This window comes from Monomorium pharaonis, chromosome 5, assembly GCF_013373865.1.
Source record: "Monomorium pharaonis isolate MP-MQ-018 chromosome 5, ASM1337386v2, whole genome shotgun sequence".
NCBI lineage: Eukaryota > Metazoa > Arthropoda > Insecta > Hymenoptera > Formicidae > Monomorium > Monomorium pharaonis.
Window position 1 is genome coordinate 4,770,082 of NC_050471.1, and position 18,815 is coordinate 4,788,896.

The 18,815-nt window shown below is 43.0% G+C and overlaps 1 protein-coding gene across 3 annotated transcripts in view; it reads right to left on the reverse strand.

Annotated features, from left to right (window-relative positions):
* Positions 1-17,975, reverse strand: part of LOC105835439 (cadherin-89D) — a 29,144-nt gene extending 11,169 nt beyond the window's left edge. Inside the window, exons 1-6 of one of the 3 annotated variants that reach the window (XM_012678738.3) lie at positions 11,941-17,975; positions 8,108-8,267; positions 2,444-2,574; positions 2,204-2,359; positions 1,031-1,139; positions 148-350 (exon numbers count right to left, since the gene is read on the reverse strand). In XM_012678738.3, coding sequence (XP_012534192.2) covers positions 148-350; positions 1,031-1,139; positions 2,204-2,359; positions 2,444-2,574; positions 8,108-8,207 — 699 coding nt within the window. In that variant the 5' untranslated portion in view covers positions 8,208-8,267; positions 11,941-17,975. Of the gene's footprint in view, positions 1-147; positions 351-1,030; positions 1,140-2,203; positions 2,360-2,443; positions 2,575-8,107; positions 10,001-11,940 lie in introns of those variants that run through there. The other 2 variants (XM_028192615.2, XM_028192616.2) reach the window with 2 other exon arrangements.
* Positions 17,976-18,815: the final 840 nt, after the last annotated feature.

Sequence of the window (18,815 nt, forward strand, 5' to 3'; positions counted from 1 at the left end):
TTCTCGCAGTACATCGACTGCGTCGCAGAAACGCAACGGTCATTTAACTTTCCATATTCAACGGAACGGAGAATTCTAATATAATGCTACAGAAAGAGGAAAACTGCATTGTGTAGCGCATTTTTCAGGTATGCCATGACTACTCACGGTCGCAGTAATGACCAAGGTGAATTCGCGATCTCCGCTGTCGTAGTCGACCGGCTTTCGGAGTATCAGGGCGGTCCTGTGCCCGGACTCGAGGGAAAATTTCCCTTGCTCGTTCCCCTTCACGATAGCGTAATAGACGTCGCTGTTCGGCGTGTTTGGCTTGTCGCCATCCACCGCGTGGATTCCGCGAAATATCGTCACACCTGCGATTCCATTCCGAAATTTCTTTTATTATGCCGCGCGTCAACTTTTCCGAAGAACGGCAAAAGGGAGAAGAACCCCGACAGAAAAATCGTTCTGCGATCCTCGGCAAAATTTCGAAAAACGAAATTTGATATAACAAAAGTGCACACAAATAATTGTTCCGGTCTCGGAAAAATATTAGGAGAACATAGAAAACGGAGTGTTTCATATAACTCGATCGTTTATCTCTTAGGAAAACGAATTCAATCGACGAATTATAAATTTAAGGTCATCTTAAGATCGACATATCCCATATGGTTGAATGTATTTTATGAAAATTGTTACAGTGAAAATACGTCGTCCCGTAAAAAAAATTTGATCTCTCGAGATCTTGTAAAATAATATAACCACGAAGAAACGCCGCGATTCTATCTCGGGACGAACAACTTTTACCTTTGCCGGTTTTCCGTATCATTAAAAGTAACAGATATATTAATTCTAAATGACCGAGTTTTACAGGAAACATCTAAAATGTCAAATTCTTAAAAGCCACGTTCAGCGGACCGTGCACGGGCGTACCCATTTTATCAAGTAACATTTTATTCCCGCGCATTGCGCGACATATGTGTGCACAGGCTGGGGACTATTAATTATGCGGCGGGCGCGATTTATGATATCGCTGCTAGGTCTAATATCTCACCGACTGGCGTGAGCTCGTCCACCGTCACGTGATAAGGCGCATCGACAAATTGTGGCGCGTGGTCGTTTATATCCTCCACGTAGATCGTCACCGACAAATGCGACGATACCTGGGAGCATAAACGGCAGAGCATAAGTCACACTCGGTGGCTGCGCCCGATCGGTTGCCTTCTCTCACCCCCTCCCTCCCTTCCTTTACCCTTCCCCGCTTGCCGGTCGGTCGCCGTCTCTAATCCATGCTGAATTATGCGACGGCACAATTCAGCGTCTCAGGGCTCGTTTTACGGGCACGGGCCATAAAATCCGTGATGCTATCGCGTTTGGGAGATGAGGAAAGATTGATGGAAACGGTCCACGGAGCTACCCGTTTACCAGGCGCGTGCATATACCGTGGACGCGGATCTTTCGTGGACTCGAGTTAAGCAGGGATCTAGCGCGCGAAAGCCGCGAACGATAATCGCCGGTAATCGAGTCGGGCAAATAGTGTGCACGGCATGCAGAAAATCGCGCGGCCATCGATCACCGTGGTGTGCGCACTTTCCGCTCGTTCCGTCGCGCACGTCGCGTCGCGGCCGAGTATCTTCGAAAGCAAGTAAGTCGGGCGCTGAATTATTAAAAAGTGGACCGCGCGCGCGGGAGTGAAACGTCGCGGGATCTGCATCTCCCGCGCGTCAAATCGCGCGCGCACCGGAACGAACGTTATCGGTGTGTCCGAAAAGAAAGGAGAAAAGACAGAAAAATTCGTCATCGTGAAACAAACGAAATCTGCGCCGCGCTAACGGCCCCGCTTATATCCGCTTCGCGTATTCCGCCGCGCGCGGGAGTCGTTACATAAACGCTTATTACCACGCGCAAAAGAGCCTGAAACCGGTAAATTCGCCCCGTTCGTTCGTTCGTTCATTCTTTTCTTTCGCATTGAACCGGTTTGGTGCGCGCTCTAATTGCACGCGCCCGGATTGAAACCGTGAATTAAAAAAAATTCACACAAGCTCGCGACAATTCTTTTTATTAAATGGCAACGAGCGGCACCCACGAGCGGCGAAATGAGCGCGGAACGCGCGATTGAATTGCCGACCGGGGGGACCGGTATATCTCAAATTTGACTGCTCGAGCTATGCCGCGATATCGGCGACCGACGAATATGATATTACAGGTATAGATTTCGCGTCCTTACCAGCGTGTCACCAGAGCCCGAGTCGCAGGAGACTCGAAATTTTAATAGGTTCCTCGGCGACTCCGCGTCCACCAGGTCCTCCAGAGATTGCGCCAGAATTAGGGAAACGTGCGTCTCGTTCGTTTCCTTGTAGGCGAAGAAGCCGGCGTCCTCCTCCTGCGAGATTTACCTCTCCTTTTTTGTACGCGTCCACTTCAGATATAAATACAGATAATGACGCGAAGATTATTAGATAAGTACCTTGTCGACCGGCTTAATGGCGAGCCGATTTCTCGGATGTGCCTCCAGTGAAAGAATTTCAGTCCCCGTTCCGAGATTCTCCGGTACCCTCACGAATTTCAGGTACTCCCCGACAGGATAGAACTGACATCCTAACGAGAGAAGGGAAAACGCAACATTAAGCTTGCGCCATAAATTGATGTTAAAGGCAGGATGCCGGACTAGAAATGCAGCGAGCGGGATTTCGTCTAATACACGCGGTTACGCATCGCGGGAATAAGAGTGCGCTCTCGGGACAGGATGGAAGTTATCGAGTTTAATTTTATTTCCACTTTTTATTTCTCTCTCTCTCTCCCTCTCTCTCTCTCATCAGATAAGAAGTGGAAAGGCATCGTCGTGTCGAATACAATATCGAATACGACGACATAAACAGCGTTGTTTGCCTCCGACAGTTTTGCGTCAATTTCCGCCTACTTGCCGATAGACAAGTTGCCTCTCAATTTACTTTCAAAGTTCACGTCAAGGGAAGATCGATATATGCGGTCAAAAATAAAATATTTTGAAATTTCTACCGTGGAGCTGCGTCTTGCTGTCGCAAACGTACGTACAAGTTCTCCACTGAATACTTTTGTCTGGAAAGATACATACGTAATATATACGTGCATATACGTACATAAATATTTATAGTAAAAAGCACTTTTTCATTATCTCTTTTAATCGTAGAATAAAAAGTGAAAGTTTTTACTAGCGAGTAAATACTTTACTAATCATATTTGTGCATTATTTACGTGCAATATATTTAAACAAATACTTTAAAGGTGCAAACTTTCTTTTCGATTAAATTTCACCGTGATACTTAAATAATGGACCTCCTCTAGCTTGCATAGTATATCAGGTAGATAAGTACTTCTTGCACGTAAAATGTCAGGGAGATCGGTAACGCGAACATCATGCAAGCTTCTTGTTAGGAAAATAATGAAACTATCAAATCGCCGATCAGATTTTACTACGTTACTACTACATAAATAGTAAGCAAAAAAAATATGTATGTTAAAAAAATAATTATGTTCACTATTGTAATTGCGCTTGTTAAATAAAAATGTTTATTTTCACCATTTGTGAGACTTAATACTTTAATTTAATTACTGTATTAATATTTAAAACTGTCATAATTTGAAGTGAACTTTTTTTATAGAATTATAAACATAATATTATTAGTAATATTACAACAATATTACAACAATAACTATAAAAACGGAGTTTCTACATTTATTTTATTTCAGTTCTTTTATTTCAGTGCAGGCTCCTCGTTATTCTCGCGCGGTATACGCGCCTCACATTATACGAAAGCGAGTCGGGATGAACCGTTATTCGAGCGTTGTTACTTCATATTTTTGTATTTCAGATAAGGACGCGCCTCCAGATCTACCAGATCGCGTTTCGTCATTCGAAACTCGAAGCGTGCGTACGTTAAATAAAAACGGCTCCGCCAGCTTAGCTTACGCCACTGTTGCGTACGCGCTGAAATCCACGGGAGGAGAACAGGAACGACCGACTAATTATCCAGCATAATCTGGACGCGAGAGTGAAACATCGCTTCCGACTGCGAAAGGGAACGGATCGAGAGACGATAGCCGGGGTGGAAGGGGTAGGCGGCCCGCGCGCATTATCCGGCAACGGAGGAAGCCCGCGCCGTCTCGATCCTATCTCAATTTATTCTGAGCGCGCGATCGTCCGGCCGATAGATCGGATCAACAAGCCGGAGGAAGGATTGTCGGCCGCCCGATCAACTCGGCGGAGATTCGTGCCTCGTATCGCGCCCACGCGCGTTAAGATACATCTACCCTGGCTCGCGAAAACGCGGCGCGGGATTCGCGTTTTATCTCCACCCCCGTCGCTCGTAAAGGCGTCACAGGCCGGCGATTCGTTTCGAGAGAGTACGATATCTTCTATAATCGCGCTTCTACCCAACGTAACCGCACGCGCGGATCCCACCGCCACTTTATCCTCTCCTCTCCTCGCCGAGCCTGAGCTTTTTCCGCGGCACTCCGGCTACTCCGGAGCTGGGCAATTGCGCGATGTAAACACTTCCCTGGGTGTATGCTGTATGTGCAATCTCACAGAAAAGAACTCGTAGAGGCATACAGAATGTATCAAGAGATAAAGTCGTCGTCGTGTGTTATGTTGCAACGAGAACTTCCTTTTGTTACGTAACGCCAATTACACGCGGCAAATAATTAATAAGACATCAGCGTGCGTATTTTCGAACATTAGTTTCTTTTATTGCAAAAATTCTGAACGAGAGAAAGAACGAGGGAGTTTAGTTAGACTGCGGAATTTTTCGAGCGTTCCGTGCCAAGTCAAAATCGACGAACATTTATGCAATTTATTCTACGAAAAAGAGATGGGAGGAAAATTTGTAATGGCTATGGCAATCCCCCCCCCCCCTTCCCCATCTCCTCGCGGTTACTCTCATCTTGTGACACGTTGGATGCGGGAGAAAAGCCGCGTTGGTGTTTCTTGCGCAATATTATCGCATCCCGATCTCATAAATCTCAATCCACTCGAAAGGTGAGTTCGGGAGGGGAGGGAGAAGGGTGGCTTGATGCATTGTTATTATGCCCCATTTATGTCGCGACGCGAGTTAACCCGGCGTCATTAGTTATCCCGCTTCAAAGCTCGGTCTTTCACGGCAACGAGGACGAACAAGTGCCGATCCTTGACGTTTTGCGGCCGTCTCGGGCAGATCGGTGCTGCAGGTGACCGTTTGTTACTTATCAACGTTGGACTTTCACCTTATCGCACGGTGAACGTAACGTACCGCGATTATTACGAGGTGGACGCGCGCTCATGCGTACCCCTTGTTTTTTTTTTTCTCGTCAACGCGCGCGACTGACTGAGTTTTCCCTCGGCCGTCCACTTTCGTAACGGGTTCTTTTTTTTTATAAGTACCTTGTAGAAGCTTTAATTTTTCGGGCACGGGCGAGTAAACCTCCGATACCTTCACTTGTGTTTCGTAGAGAAGAAAAAATTAAAAAAGCCGAGGCATCCACTTTACTTTAATCACGTCGATCTACGATTCGATTATACGCGGTTACTTCCGGCCCCTAACACCCTCGACAGTTTTGCGGCCGTGTATGCTGACGATAGTGCGTTGTCGCGTCGGTCGATTATGCCTTAATTAGGAATTTACTTACGCGGCGGAACTAATTGCGAGACTTACATCTAATTATCATCGACGTGATTGTAGACGCGGTTAAAAATAACTTTACACTTTCTAACCCGTCTCAGGCGACGTCAATCGAGGCGTTTTCTTGCGAGGTGCGAACGTGCCCCGGCTTCTACTCGCCACTTTCTGATTCAAGCGCTCTGATAGATTACGTGCGTAATATGCGTGAATAATGCAATGGCAAGAAACTTAATGCGAGCGCTGCTTAAGCGATTATGCTACCGAAGATTTCAACCGTGAAATCTATAATTCTATAAGGTCCTCCCGTTGTAACAATATTAATGTAATTTTTATTTAAAAAAATATTTTTTACACGTCAGTTAAAATCTGCTCTTTCTCCACAGTGCTGTTAGCGTTACGTAGTTTGTAATATTATATAGTATTATATACTTTATATATATATATAATGCTTAGAGTTGCATTGATAACAAATATTTCACTAACTCGCGTAATCAACGACTTTGAATTTTTAATTACCTTTTAACTACATGCTCGATAGCGTAATTGACGTGAAAGTATTTGTCTCGAACTATGTCAGTTAGTACGTGTTTTGCGGTCAGCACTGAATCTCTCGAAGCTTCACTTTCCAAAAGGATTGCAAACGTTTTAAAGGAATCACTTCGCTGGAATCGCGTCTCTTTCTCTCTGTCTCTCTCTTTCTTTCTCTTCCTCCTTTCTCCCAATCTATCTAACTATCTCTCACTTCCTCGGTCTTCAGTCGATGCGAGAGGGGAACTTCTGAAAGGCGAGCGGGCCAAGAAATTCGCGAGCGAGCGGTCGACATGTACACACACATTCATACACACACACACACATATATACGGACACATCTTCAACGGCAAACGCGCGTTATACGTCGTATGCGACAATAGATATGCTTGCCTGTCACACACAGCGTACCCACATATACATGTATGCGCACGCGTGTCGTTGCATTTAGAGGAATAAGCCCGCTGCTCTCCAGAGCTTTGACGAAAAAGTCGGCCAAGGTCAGCCCACTTTTTCTACGCTTTTGTAGCTTCTTCAGTTTAGGATGGACACTAACGGATGTGGGAAGCTCGAGCACAAGCGTTCCCATACTCTAAAGCGGCTTAGACGCTATTCATGTATGTATATGAATGTCTTATAAGCTTCATATATCCCTAATTAACCAACACGAGCGATAACAAGTATTTCAGTAATAATTCAAAATGTTTTCTACTTTCATTTTGCTCCAAGGAGAATCCACATATCATATTCATTAATTAACTAACTGAATTAATTAGAGCTATCATTATTATAATTAAATATTATTTTAATGTTTTTTTTTTGTAAATTTTCCTCTTTCTTGCATATAACACTTATTTGTGATACAACAGAGTTATTGTTATTAAATATGCGACGTGATTGACATTTGTATCACTCGATTTGATAAATTCTTTAAATCTATGTCGAAGCGGGATTTTACGGGATTTGTTCTTTACGGGGCTTCGTTCCACGGAATCAACTTCCGCGGCGCATCGGAGCTACAGAGGAGCTCTAATGGATGATCATATCTCGGATTTTCGCCGGGGGGCGAATACCGCGCGCGAATGTTGCGCGTCGACGTTAATTCTCGCGCGCGAATCAATCTACCATGCGCAACGGTAAATCGGCGATCGAACATTTATACGCACGAGGTGGCGAAATATTGCGTTAGGTTTTCCTGGTTGGCGTTTCGGGACGCAGCCGGTCGCGAACCGGCGAAGATTCATTAACGGACCGCCTACAAATTGATGTAGACCCCGACCGCGATCTCACGATCTAAAATGGTAACGATGGGAATTAACAGTCCATCTCCGGCAAGGCGCCGCCTTCGCCAGCTTCGCTCTCGCACCGTGTACGTGCAAATTGGCGCACGTACACGTATGTACCTTCGCATTGTTACCGCCCGACAATGCAGCGCCCGTACAAGGGTACGCTGCTACTCGGCCGCGGGCTGCTCTATATAGGGGACTAATTAGACTTTAGAGCAAATCTTCCATCGTCCCGGAATGCCTCTCAAGTTGCCTTCTACAGTCGCGTGTCTAAGATAAAATGTTGACTTCTTTCGCATTAAATAATCAGAGGTTTTATTTTTATCTATTGATAGACTTTTTATCTATATATTTTGTTGGAAAAGTATAAGAATTTAAATATTTAAATATTCATCTAAAAGACTAAAGGAATTGATGACAAAAATTGGCATTTGTCGGTGCTATTCCAAAAAAGCTAATATTATATATTAATTCGAAATAAGCTCCTTTACAAATCTTTCGATCTTGCAATCATCATGGCTTTAAAGTCCATTTTTATTTTACTTTTGACTAAAAAGGCTGTAAACGTTTTATTTTTTTTTTTTCGCATCCTTAAATCAACACGATTTTACTTTTCTCTCCTGAGAGAAAAGTTATCTCTTTATCGCTTAAGAGATGAAAAATTCACACGCGCACGCATACCTGTTACACGCTGAACGTGGCCGGGGAAGATCAGCAGAACCACCGTGATCAGCCAGAAATGAGGCGGTGGAAAGGTAGACGTCCTCCTTCGCGGTGACATTTTTGGGCTTCCTCTGCTTCCGGTCTCTGCGCGTCAGTCACGTTGTAGCCTCGCACATCCCTGAAATTATTCACGGTGAGTCGACGACTGGCGAGCCTGCCTGCCTACCTGCCTGCCTGCCTGCCTGCTGGCAGACGCAGAACCGTGACGATGCATCCTCGCGCAGGTTGCACTAATTGTAAAGTGCATCCTACGTAGGTAGCCACGCGCGTCTTACGTAAAAGACGCGCGCGCTTGCACGCGCGCTCCGCCGCGATCAAGGGAGGAAACAATTGCGTTCCGATACGGCATACGGGGAAGGGAAAGGTTTATTTACCTCTCTTCCCTCTCTGTGCCGAAAGATTAGCCGTGAGGTACGGAAAGCAAACGCGCGCCGGTGTTGCAATCGAGACCCACGCGAGATTCAGTCTCGCCGCGCCGCGCCGCGCCGCCGGTGCACTGCAAGTTTCGAAATTGCATTGCGCACACCGTTTCATTATATCGGAAGAAATTCATTATATTCAGTTATGATTCTCTCATGATTATATGATCCTACGGAAGATTTTCTCCTGCGCATAGATAAAAGATATATATACTGAGATAGAGGCTTTTTACCGTCATTTAGTAAAATACAATCGTCATTCACATCATATTGCCTCACTTTTACTGTATTACATTTTCTGAGAATAGATATTCTTTAATCAGTTTAGAATTTATTTCCTCCGATCAAAACATTTTATTTTAAAGGAAGCAAAAAAATTAATATCGATCATTTATCGAAGTTTATTTCACCGTATATTATAGTTTTACGTGTTTAGATTTACCATGACGCGTTCTAATAATAATATTTTAGATAGACTCACGGATTTAATAAATTAGCTCTTGCTCATTTTAAGAGTTTAATTTGTATTTTATGAGAGCTGTGTCAGTACCGCAATTATCCAATAATCGTTAATTTCTTCGTAACGTAAATTTTACAATGATTGCAAATTAGTTCCTAGTGTCTGAGATGCAGCGTTATTATCGATCTATTTAATTTCATAAAATATGTCAGAAATAATGCCTCTGAAATACTATATCGATTTCATAGCACTCAATTCGACACTGTCGAATTGCCGTAAAAGAGCTTGCGTATATACACACACAAAATGCGAAAAACACAGCGACAAATCGACGTGAAGATCTATGCCGAGGTTTCTTGCATACTACGATTTCACTTTCAACGGAACAAGCGACCGTAACTCGAACAAATTGGCGTTACACGATTCGTGCCTGTCAATCAATTTAATATTTACTGAAGATACTCTCCGATAGATCGTTCCGCCCGTATTTTTGACGAAACAAAAAGCGACACTGTCCAACGTTGAATCGAGATCGCTCTTGAAACCTCCGCGCGGAATTCAGGATGGAGAAACCTGCGATTAGCGATTTTAAACGTTTCTCTTCATCGCGCTTACATCCCATTTATTCTATCTGTCTTTGTTAAGGTAAAAGGTGAAACTTTCGCTCAGTTTCGTACACCGTGTTTCGCGAACAGATCTCATTTCTCTTGGCCAGTTACAAGTCGCATGTGCGTGTCACGCATTATCGATTATACGACACCAAAACTTTGAAACAAAACTTGACAAAGATAAACTGATACATCTGTTTATTAAGAATTTGAAAGAGCAAGTAATAAATGAGAATGAAAACAAGAATGTGTTCCAAAATTTTGTTTGACTAAATACCGCAAATATACTAATAGGAATAAAAATTTTTTAAAGTTTTTATTTTGAAAATTTGTTACTATTCGCAGTAATGAAATAAGTAGGGACTAAATAAAAATTTTATGTGTCTTTATTTTTGTTTTTAACGACAGACGCACTTGCATAAATTCAAGAAAAAAATGTTAAATTTTTGTTTATATAAATCGCAATTTTCATTTTTTTTTTACTTGATAGAATAAATAAAATTACTGACATGAAATATAAACATCATCATACTGTATGGAACATACTGTGAGACAAATTTTCGCAATAAATACAGTTTCTCATAAATCAAACTAACATTTAGTCATTAGTCGGATAAAGGAAAGTGTATCCACATCTTTTTATATACTTATTTCATTCTCGAGAATATGTTTCTTACATCTGTGTAAGAAGATAAAATAAGCAAGTGAGAGTACGGTGGGATATTCAGGACATCATCCGTTATTCTTTTTACAAGGAAAGTACGACTTCGCCGTGCGACATCTTTTAGGGAGATTCAGCCGGGTAGAACTTTCGCTCGCGATTACCAGCACGGAGATTTCGCATTTCACGAACGAGCTATATTTGCCGCGAATTGAAAATGATCCCGACTCGCGCGCGAAGACAATTCGGATTGGCGATGAAACGTAATGCCGTCCATTTATAAACGACCTTTACTACGGGGGAAAAAAGAGGAGAGTTATAAGCCGCTTCTATCGACCCGCGGTCGCGCCGGGTATATCCGAATAATAAAAATCAGCTGTTCGAGGCGTGAAGATGGTTGATATAGGAGGCTGGCAGCTGCGCTGCGTGAGTGTCTGAATGCGAATGACGGTTCAAGTGCACTCTCGGGCCGTTCGAATGATCAGCGCGAAAAGCGCTGAATGTATACTAAAGCACCTTACTTCTCCCGAACAGGTTCCTCCGAGCTCTTTTACGGCCTCTATGCGAGATATATATATATATGTATATACAATATATACTGATATACACTGTGTGATACACACCGAATACACTTCCTGCATATGTGTAATGGCAGGAATGCGCGCAGGAAAACTTTCGCTATTACGTGTTTTCGCGTTCCGCGAGCGAACGGTGGCTGTCACGCTCGGATGAAGTTTTCAGGCGTCATCGGACCGATGGAAAGATAGACAATACCTGCCCCGTTCATCGCACGGCGGCGGCCGGTTTCACCTACTTCGTGCTTGATCGTACTACGTACGAGGAAATCTTTATTGACGGGGAAAGAAAGGAAATGGGCGATTATCGAGATGACAACGTATTACCGGGAGACAAACGGCATTGACCAGAATGGGAGTCGTGCGTGAGACGGGATAATTTCTATGCATTTTGCACGCAGATGTCGTAAAGGAAATGTTTGAGGAACGTTTACGTTGCAGGAGTAATACTAACGTTAACTTCACTTTCCCGAATCACACTAAAGGCTAAGATAATCCAAGTTTGAATTCTAATTGCTCGAGTTCTTGTCCCAAGTTTTTAAATTAAATCTAAAATCTCACGACGCGGCGATAAGTGATGTAACCCGATTTTTTTTTTAAGACTTCGAAAAAAATCTGAACAAAATTGGCAAAAATATCTGTAACTTTCATTTGGAAACAATCAACAAAAAAACACGTTTACCTGACAATCTCCTAACGCAATACCGGAGGAAAAAAAACGGATCATGCATAGAAGAATACGATTTGCTTCTGCAACCCCGATTTCCAAATATCATTTTTCCCGATATCATTTTTCGTTCGCCGACGACAAAATGGCAAAAAAAAACTCTCGCTCCAGTTCGCGCTTCACGAGTGAACGAGAGATTTGTCGCGGTCGACTGGCGAGGGTACGTACACACCGTCGATGCACGAACGGTCGACGGCGACGAGCGATTGTCGCGCGGACGTCGACGAAAGAGAATCGACTCCTGCGAATCAGCATCCATCGCCGTCCGTCACTTCGCCCCTTCGATCGCGTCAAAAATCGCGAAAATTCGATTAATCGCGGTAGCTCGATTCTTCACTGACCTCGGTCAACCTTCGCCGGCGGAAGCTCTGGGGCGGCTCCGAGGAGCCCGTTCCTTCGGTCGCACCGGAAACCCAAGGTCTCGCGTGCACTCTCCGAGGACACTCCGCGCGACACTCTCGATCGTAACTCCCGTTCCGATGGATAATGGAAGCGAGCGCACGTACTCGACGCGGCCGTCTGTCGAATGAAATCTCCTCTGGGATTCCTCCGAGTGTATTACCCTCTTTCTCTCTCTCTCTCTCTCTCTCTCCCTCTCTTTCTCTTTCTCCTTCGCTGTCCACCACGGTGGGCACGGCACGAAACTTTCGCCCAGTTTCGCGTTTCACGTTTCACGAGTGACTGGCATTGGCCGCTGGATGTTGATCGCTCGCGTTCGCCACTTTCGGTACACGCACCTGCGTTTTCCCTCCCCGCGAAGGGAGGAGGGAGACTCTCCTGCGGAGAGGCCTGAAACACGTCCGCGTCCCCCCTCGCGGCTGAATCGATTTCAGGCCGACCTGCCCCGCTGCTGCTACGCTGATGAACGCGCCTCGAACGCGCGAGGAAGGAATGGCTAAGTGTCCGCTGCACATAGCCGTGTACCTACTCTCTTGGGTTTATACCCCCCTTTCTCGACCGGAGCGGACGGACGTCCTTTCGCTTTCAGCACGGCCACTGACCACCGTCACCCCGCTTGCCGTGTAGCAGCGCGAGGAAACCTTACTTCCTTCACCTCTGGACCCCCTTCGGTGCACCGCTTGCTCCTCGATGGACCGCATCGTAATGGGCTCCGGCGGCCTGAGCTTTAGATCCTCGGGCGTTCGAAGGGGCCGAAGATGCACCTGTACTATTATGACATTCGCGATAAGTTCATGGACCTTTCGTGGAGTTCGTTGAAAGCCGACAGTGAGATTATTTCATCTTGGCGCGTTGCCTTTCAAAATTCACGACGAATTTCTCAGTGTAAAAATTTTACCTGTGCGCATTTTACAACTGTGCGGAAAAAAAAAGATTTGTTAAAACAATGTACTAAAAGAAACTTCTCTGGTTCGGCAGATCTATCCGGACAGCCAGTTTTCTATGTTAAAGCAGAGTTTTGCAGCTGAATAAAATTAGCGATTATATTTGTTATAATTGCATAAAAATTTGTTAACACAGTAAGGTAGTTTTCTACGAAAATCAATCAAAAGTGTGGATTAAAATTTTTGAATTGTACGAAGACACACTAAAAGCAAAATAAAGCATCTTTCATGATTTTTAAAGAATAGGAAAGAGCAATTAATAATTGTAAAACTTAATTTTTCAATCGTAACGATGACTTAACTATAATTCTTTCTCAAAGTTCGCACGATTGACAATCGTGATCTCCATTTAATGCAAGCTCATGCAAGCTCCATGTATCTGGCTGTCTTGATAATCTTAGTGCTTTGCCATTGCCTTTCAAAAATAATTAAAAATCTGTTGTTCTAGATAGAATCTTTTTAAGCGGAGTGCAGACACGCAACTTCTATTCCATCGAATTATAACGCAGCAATTCAGAAAGTGACTTTTTCACATCATATTTTTTATTCATTCTGATATTACATGTTTTATATCGTGGCTTTTAAAATCTAATTGGTCGCTTTACTTTCAATTGGATATAGCGCGAAACGATATATCTAGTGAAGTATAAGAAGATCAATCAGCCGGTACAACAAGCGCGATAGCGCAATCGCGAATCCAGATAATAACACCACACAGATTTCACCGTGACGGGCCATAGAATTTATCCGTTCGCATAATGAGCTTTTTCGCAAGTGATGGCAGTACAGTTTCATCACATTGACATTTGCATAACATTATTAAGCGTGCCAAGAGACAAGAAAGTCTTCGGCGTCTACTTTCGTTCGTCGGTTCACCTCTGGCCGCTAATTTGCGTCTGTCATATTACAAGATTAATTTTACTTTAATGACAATCGATACCAAGGGGACATACACATCAAGCAGGAATCCGGTCAGCTTGCGAATCATATGGTAGTCTTCATTAACACTTGCGCTTACTTAAATGCGAATTTCGCCGAATGTTTTCGCTCCTCTTATTGCGTTTCTGGACCGTTACGCTGCACAACTTGTTTGTCGTATAGGGAAAAGATAATAACCGTCGGCGCCGTCTCGTCTAAAGGCGACTCTTTTCCTACTTTGTTTTTTTCCGTATCTTCGCACTCTAGACCCTTGCCTTCGTCTTTACGACTTTCGTGAGCGATGTCGGCGGGAGCAAACGATTTGGGTTTGGGAAAGATTATTGGTACTTTCGATTATATGCACACGAAAGATAGAAGAGCGTGGTGGAGGGGGAGAATATTGCTGTAGTCCAAACTTGACAGAATGTAAAAGTGAAAGGAAGTATCCAACGTCAAAGGCAATCGTCAAGTAACAAAATTACGTAGGTATCGCGTATGAATTGTGTCATTGACGTAGACTGTTCCACGTCGATTTATATAAATGGCTAGCCTGTCATCGGGTCCGCTTTCTTGCGCAACCTTCCGCGTGATGTATTGCACGCCTGTTATTTCGCGTATTGTGGTATACCGTCGAATGTTCCATTTCTCTTTCCCCGCGAGTGATTCGCAAATTCACCGAATCCTGAAAGCGCCATACCATTCTCGCGCGTTTTGCGTCTCAGCCTTGGCCCCGTTTATATCACGATAAAGCGATTCCTAATGACTCCGGCCGAAAGCCGTGAAAGCCGATTGTTTTACTACAGCTGTCGAAATAATCGATCGCGCGGATGTCGCATTGGTTTGCGCCGACCGACCTTAGGAGGCCTCGGGCTGAAAACTGCAGCGGACAGGCCAGTATTTAAGAGAATTTCGTTTCGTGTGCCAGCAGGGTCGCAAGCCAGTGTTTCCAATGTTCGCATCGATATATACCTATATGCGAAATACTTCGAGACCAATTTGGGAGTCTTTCCTTAATAAAGCAAAAATATCGAGAGGAGCCAATGTTCCCTAAGTTATGATCGACCGTAAATAAAGAGCGCTCTTCGAAAGTTAAATTACGTGCGAGCGCACACGCGGCGAAAGATTGCCCTTCATTGAATTTCAAATGGACCTGACTTCGACAGATTTGCGATATCTGAGAATAATGACACTTGCTGGCTACAGAATTATCTGACATGTTCGAAATAGGAAAATTGCGAGACAAATTCTAGATAAGAGAAGCGATTATACATGCAGAAAAATTTATTCTCATGCTAAGAAAAGCAGTATGTTATTTTAGTTTTCTTGTTTTAAGTAACGGTTATCTTTACAAAGAATATCTTCTTGATAAATAGTCTTAAAATATATTCATAATTTATAAACAAGTGAGATATACTTAAAATAAACTTCTGTGTACACACAGAAGAATGTGTAGTTGGATTAAAAGTATCATTTATTTTAAATAATTTATAAGTTTACATATCCGGAAATCTATAAGTTCGTCACAAGTAACAAAATGTATTCTAAATTCTAGTAATTTAATACTTTTATAAAGAATATTGAACGTATGAGTAAAGTTAAGATCGCCTATTCAGTCTGCAACGGATTTTGATACTGAATATAATTTGTCTATTAATTTAATATTCTTAGCTGTAAACTAGGCGCCGACAATTTTCGTCAGTCTTGAAACACAATTACTAAGCTTATATAAGCAGTTTATAGGAGAGCTAAGAACATTAAATTAACAGAAAAATTGTATTCAGCACCAAAATCCGCTGCAGATCGAATAAGCAATCTTAACTTTATCTCATATGTTTAAAACATTTATCGGTCGGAGAATTAACTTACTGTTATTAAGAATATTAAGTTGAAATAAAAATTGGATTTATTTATTACCTTAACTTTCCTTCAATTCAATTTTACAATATTCTTCGAAAAAGTATAAATTCTTTTTTCAAGTATATGATAATGAGTTTTTCTAAAATTTGTGATAAGTATATTTTAAGACTATTATCAAGAAAATATGCTTGATAACAGTTAAAGATAACCGTTATTTATTTAAAGGAAAAAAGTAAATTGAGTAATTGTTTTTATTGGTAATAGAATAAATATCTTTCTACGTGTATCTCCGTAATCATTATCCGAAAATCACGTTCATCTTCATTAATTTCTAACTAACCTTTATTCGCTGAAAGAGACAAATTAAAATTTTTTTTTATGGACAACAGCGCAGTTATTCGCGCGGACACGCTTGCCAGTGTTGCATGCCCGAAATCGTTATTCATGATATCATACTCCTCACGGAGCAACTCCGGAATGTGTGTGAAAAGCGGGCCATCGTGCCGCGCCGCGCGCGCAAAGCGGGAATGCTATTTTTCTTTCTCGCGATTTACGATAAGTCGTGAGGTGCCTGCCGCGCCGCGGACAATGTCGGCGCGCCTTTTTCTCGGACGGCGACGTCTCGCGCACTTTAAAATCAATCGAAAGCACACCGAGGAAAGTGTGCCCCCGCGCTGATCCGCGTCGATTTTTCACTTTATCCGACGACAACGACGACGACGGCGAACTTTCCTCTCTCGCCTCAGAGTTCAAGGGGACGCTCTCTCCATTCGTAGCGGCGGCGTCGGATCAAGGAGGTATTATCCGTCGCGGTTGATTACACTTTACTCCGAAATGACGGTCGTATCCAAGGACGATAACTCGAGTCATGCCGCTGGAAGACGAAATAAACGTACCGAGAGAAAGAGAGAGAGAGAGAGAGAGAGAGAGAGAGAGAGAGAGACTACTTTCCATCCCGCTCTGCCTTACACTCGAGGAACCTGATTGATTGTTATTACCTAAGAGGAGCATACACGCACAGCACGATCGGCAATGCTACCTGCACCAATTACATAACTGTTCGATGGAGAGCGAAATTATTAGATCTAGAAATAGCGAGTTACCTGTTTCATTGAGAGTGAGATAAACGCACGAGAGATTGCCAGACATAAGTAGACATTTGTTTTTTTTCCACGCGGGAAAAGCACCTGCTGCTACTTATTTTGTCCAAAATTACCTTTTTTTTTTTCTTTTTAATTTGTGCGAAAATTCCTTCGTAAAGAAGTAAAGAAAACGTTTGCATCGAGATAGAATTAAAGTTTTCAAGTTTTACGTTTCTAACTAAGAAAGACAGACGAAAGGCAGACAGACGATTTTCTGTAATAATGCGCGTATCATAATAATATTTCATGTCATTGTGCGTACAGTACAATGCAGATACACGGATACAATCCATATTACATTGGCTTTCTATTATCTGGCATTTCGATTGCCGGACACGCTGATGCGAGTTATGCAAACTCGATCGCCGCAAGGAAGAGAAATAAAACGGGGAAACGCAAACTTCAATCACTAAAGTTCTTAAATAATAATTTCAGCGGATATAAACGTGCCCTATCTTTTCGTTACTTGGTAGAGTTATACGATGTTCTAGTCCATTTAACTTTGAAATTTTGCAGCGGCGATCAAACGTCATTCGAGATTCGTCTACGCCAGATTTTAGTATTTGGATCTCGATCTCGATCTGGTTTCCGCGTATACTGGTTTAGGAAATTATTCAGGAAGACATGAGCGCGCTGCGGGATAAGAAACTACCAAAGACCATTGGACCATGGTAGTGGACCGCGCTGGATGCTGGAGCGTCGCGCGTCACGCTCGAATGAACACGCTCGAGCGGATCGTCGCACGGACTAATGAAGGATTTCGCCGGGTTTAGCGGGACGAAGCGCACTTCAGCGATGCACTCGATTCGGTAGGTATCTCACGAGCGAACAACGCGGATACCGTATCCTCGAAACCGCGCGTTATTATTAATCAATTGAATACGCGACTGATGAGTTTGCTGAACGATTAATTAATTAACGATACGCAATCCGCGCATTCTGAAAATTATTCATGAAAAAAGTAGAGATTCGACTAACAAAAACGCACCTATGTGTATAGAATGTACACATTTTAATTATTACTGTTGATATATTAATTCTCTAGTTATCACTATGTGAATATTATAATTATTATTAGTATTGTATGCAGTAATAAAATATTGTAGAAAGTATTATATTCTATTAAGATACTAGCTATGCCCTGCCACGCGTTGCTGTGGCTCTCTATTCTTATGCTGCGTTTTTTTCAAATTTTCTTTGCTTTCGTTGGTTAACTTTCAAGAGCCTTGCTTTACTGTTGCTCTTTTTATTTTATTTTTGAATAAGCATTTATCTATCTTTAATAAATCTAATATTCATTTATTCACGTACTTCTAACTTTTTTTTCTAAAAGCTGCCATGGACTTAGAAATTCATTCAAAAGATTGTTTTAAATAAGTTCCTTTTTTTTCAATAAAAGAAAAGCCATCTTTATTTTTCTTATTACCTTAATTTAAACACAATAGAAACATTCTTCGCCTCTCCCGGTCTCTCCCGGTCTCTCCCCGTCTCTCCCCAACTCTACCCGTCTCTTCCCGTCTCTCCTGGTCTCTCCCCGTCTCTCCCCGTCTCTCCCTATCTCTACCCGTCTCTCCCCGTCTCTCCCGGTCTCTCCCCGTCTCTCCCCGTCTCTCCCGGTCTCTCCCGGTCTCTCCCCGTTTCTCTCCGTCTCTCCCGGTCTCTTCCCGTCTCTCCTAGTTTCTTAGATTCAACAACTTCACTGTAAAAAATATGAAATGTGAAATTTCCTTTCGATAAGCCGAAATTTTCAAGGACTTGCCAGCGACTTGCAATTTTCGCCGAGTTTCACAAACCCATCATGCGTGGAGTTCTAGGGTCAACTGGCACTAGGATGACCGAGTTCCAGCGAGCAGTAAAGTACACTGCACGACAGTGTACTAGAAGATCCTGCATAATTTCACTTGACACCAATTATTCAAGATTTAAATCGAGTTTTTCTACAAGATTTGTAAATAA